The sequence below is a fragment of the Acanthisitta chloris genome, unplaced genomic scaffold (assembly GCF_000695815.1).
Source record: "Acanthisitta chloris isolate BGI_N310 unplaced genomic scaffold, ASM69581v1 scaffold7310, whole genome shotgun sequence".
Classification (NCBI taxonomy): Eukaryota; Metazoa; Chordata; class Aves; order Passeriformes; family Acanthisittidae; genus Acanthisitta; species Acanthisitta chloris.
In genome coordinates this window covers 8,637-10,445 of record NW_008651003.1, presented here as the reverse complement: position 1 = coordinate 10,445, position 1,809 = coordinate 8,637, and the positions used below count along the sequence as shown (strand labels likewise).

At 50.6% G+C, this 1,809-nt stretch overlaps 1 protein-coding gene across 1 annotated transcript in view; it reads right to left on the bottom strand.

Annotated features, from left to right (window-relative positions):
* The window catches only part of LOC103798947 (lactosylceramide 4-alpha-galactosyltransferase-like), a gene marked incomplete at its 3' end in the record, with an annotated part of 12,353 nt that extends 11,733 nt beyond the window's left edge, over nt 1–620 (bottom strand). The window contains exon 1 of the mRNA XM_009071238.1: nt 3–620. Within this exon, the coding sequence (XP_009069486.1) occupies nt 3–620 (618 nt within the window). The remainder of the gene's footprint in view (nt 1–2) is intronic.
* Nucleotides 621–1,809: the final 1,189 nt, after the last annotated feature.

The following is a 1,809-nucleotide window of genomic DNA, read 5'->3' as shown; positions in this document are numbered from 1 at the left end:
GCATTGGTGAGGTTCTGCAAGTTCTTAAGCACAATGAAGTCTGTATCCAGGTAGATGCCACCAAATTTCCACATGAGGACAATCCTGCAGGCATCAGACAGGATGGGTAAGAAATAAGGCTCCAAGTGCCGCAGAGGCCACGAGTACCACTTTTCCAGAGGTGTTCCAGAAAAAAGCTCTGGCAGGTCCAGGGGCCGGATTTCCACGTTGGGGAAGCAGCTCAGCAATGAGAAAGCCCAGTGGTTGGGTAAGGAGGTGTTCCCTTTTGCCAAGCCTTTCATTAGCACCACAACCTTTGTCCTGGGATGTGTCCTGGCTGCTGACTCCACAGAGCACGTGAACAGGTAGCTTGGGTTAGTTTGCTCTGAGGTCTCCACAAAAAACACATTCCCTGAGGATGGAGGGGGCCCATCAGCAGTGGCAAGGGGAGAAGGCACATAGTGAGCACAGCTGATTTCAATAGGCAAGCTGTAGAGTTGGCTTATGCCTTTCGTGTTCTCCACGATTCTCCAGTACAATATGATGGAGGCAAAGGACATGAACTTAAAGGTGAGGATGAGCCCTGAGCTGAGCTTGTGGGTCAGCACCACCCTGGTCAGTTTTAGCAGGCAGCTGGGCATCCTGAGAATTCGGGCTCCCATCAGAGCCTGCTCTCCTGAGAAAACCATCGTGATCTGAAGGGGAGGAAAGAAGAAAAAGACATTGGCAGGAAAGGCAACAGACCATGAGCCTCAAGACAGTATTTTGGCAGAGCTGCATGCCGAACTCTCTCACTCTCTTTCTCCTTCATGCTGGCACACTTGAATTACGCCTTTAAGTCATCTTTAAATAAAGCATCCTGACTTCTCCATGTTGCCACAGGGCCCACAGAGCCCCATTATAAACCACAGGCCATGTCCAGCTTGTGAGGTTATGTGACAAATCTCAACTGCACACACACAAAAAGCTCAGAGGGGCAAAGGCAAGAAGAAGAATACAAATATATCTTGCCATGCTACGCCCAGGCCCATTACAGGGGCCATCAGCTCATCAAATATCCATTTGCCCAAGCCCAAAGGAGCACAGGAGCACAATGGCAAGCAGTATCCTGGATCAAAGACTCCAAAGGAACCAGAATGTTGCCTGGGACACCCATCACCAGGGTCACCAGAAACAGCTCTCTAGATCACCCTTCAGACTAAGGGGGTCACTGCCTAGGGGTGGGACATATTATGAGGTGCAAGAGAACACCAGTTTGGAATTATACAGCACTACTCCTGAGATATTTACAAAAAGAACCAGAGGTAGGGCAAGGGAGACATTTAGGTGATTTAGGAGGAACAAGAGTGGGGAAAAAGAGGTGTAAAGGGCTAGCAAGAGCCAGCTGCAGGGAAACAGCTTGCGGGTCAGTATGCTTGCCTGGCTGTGCCCTGTGCCTGATCAGTGCAGACTCTTTGATCTTCTGCTTAAATTCCTTTCTTACTCTTTCCTGGTGAGGGCTTTCAATTCTGTGTGCACATGTGTGTATCGGGGTGAGAATACAGCAACTGGGGCTCACGTGGGCCAGATGGCCCATGAGTCTGTGGTGCCAGCAACTGGAGCCAGTGTGGGTGTGCAAGCATGCAATGGCTGGCAAAGATCAAGTCGACCAGTCTGTGAGTATGCCAAGTGGCCCAGAAGCCTGGAGGGTGAGTGGGTCCCTAAGAGCAGCTCTGGGTGTGAGAGCACAAGAGTGTCAGCTGTGGGGCATGGAAAGTCCCAGCTAGCTCTGCATGAGTGTTTGACAGTTTATAGCAGCAACTGGAGTCAAGCTGCATCCTTGGGGACTTG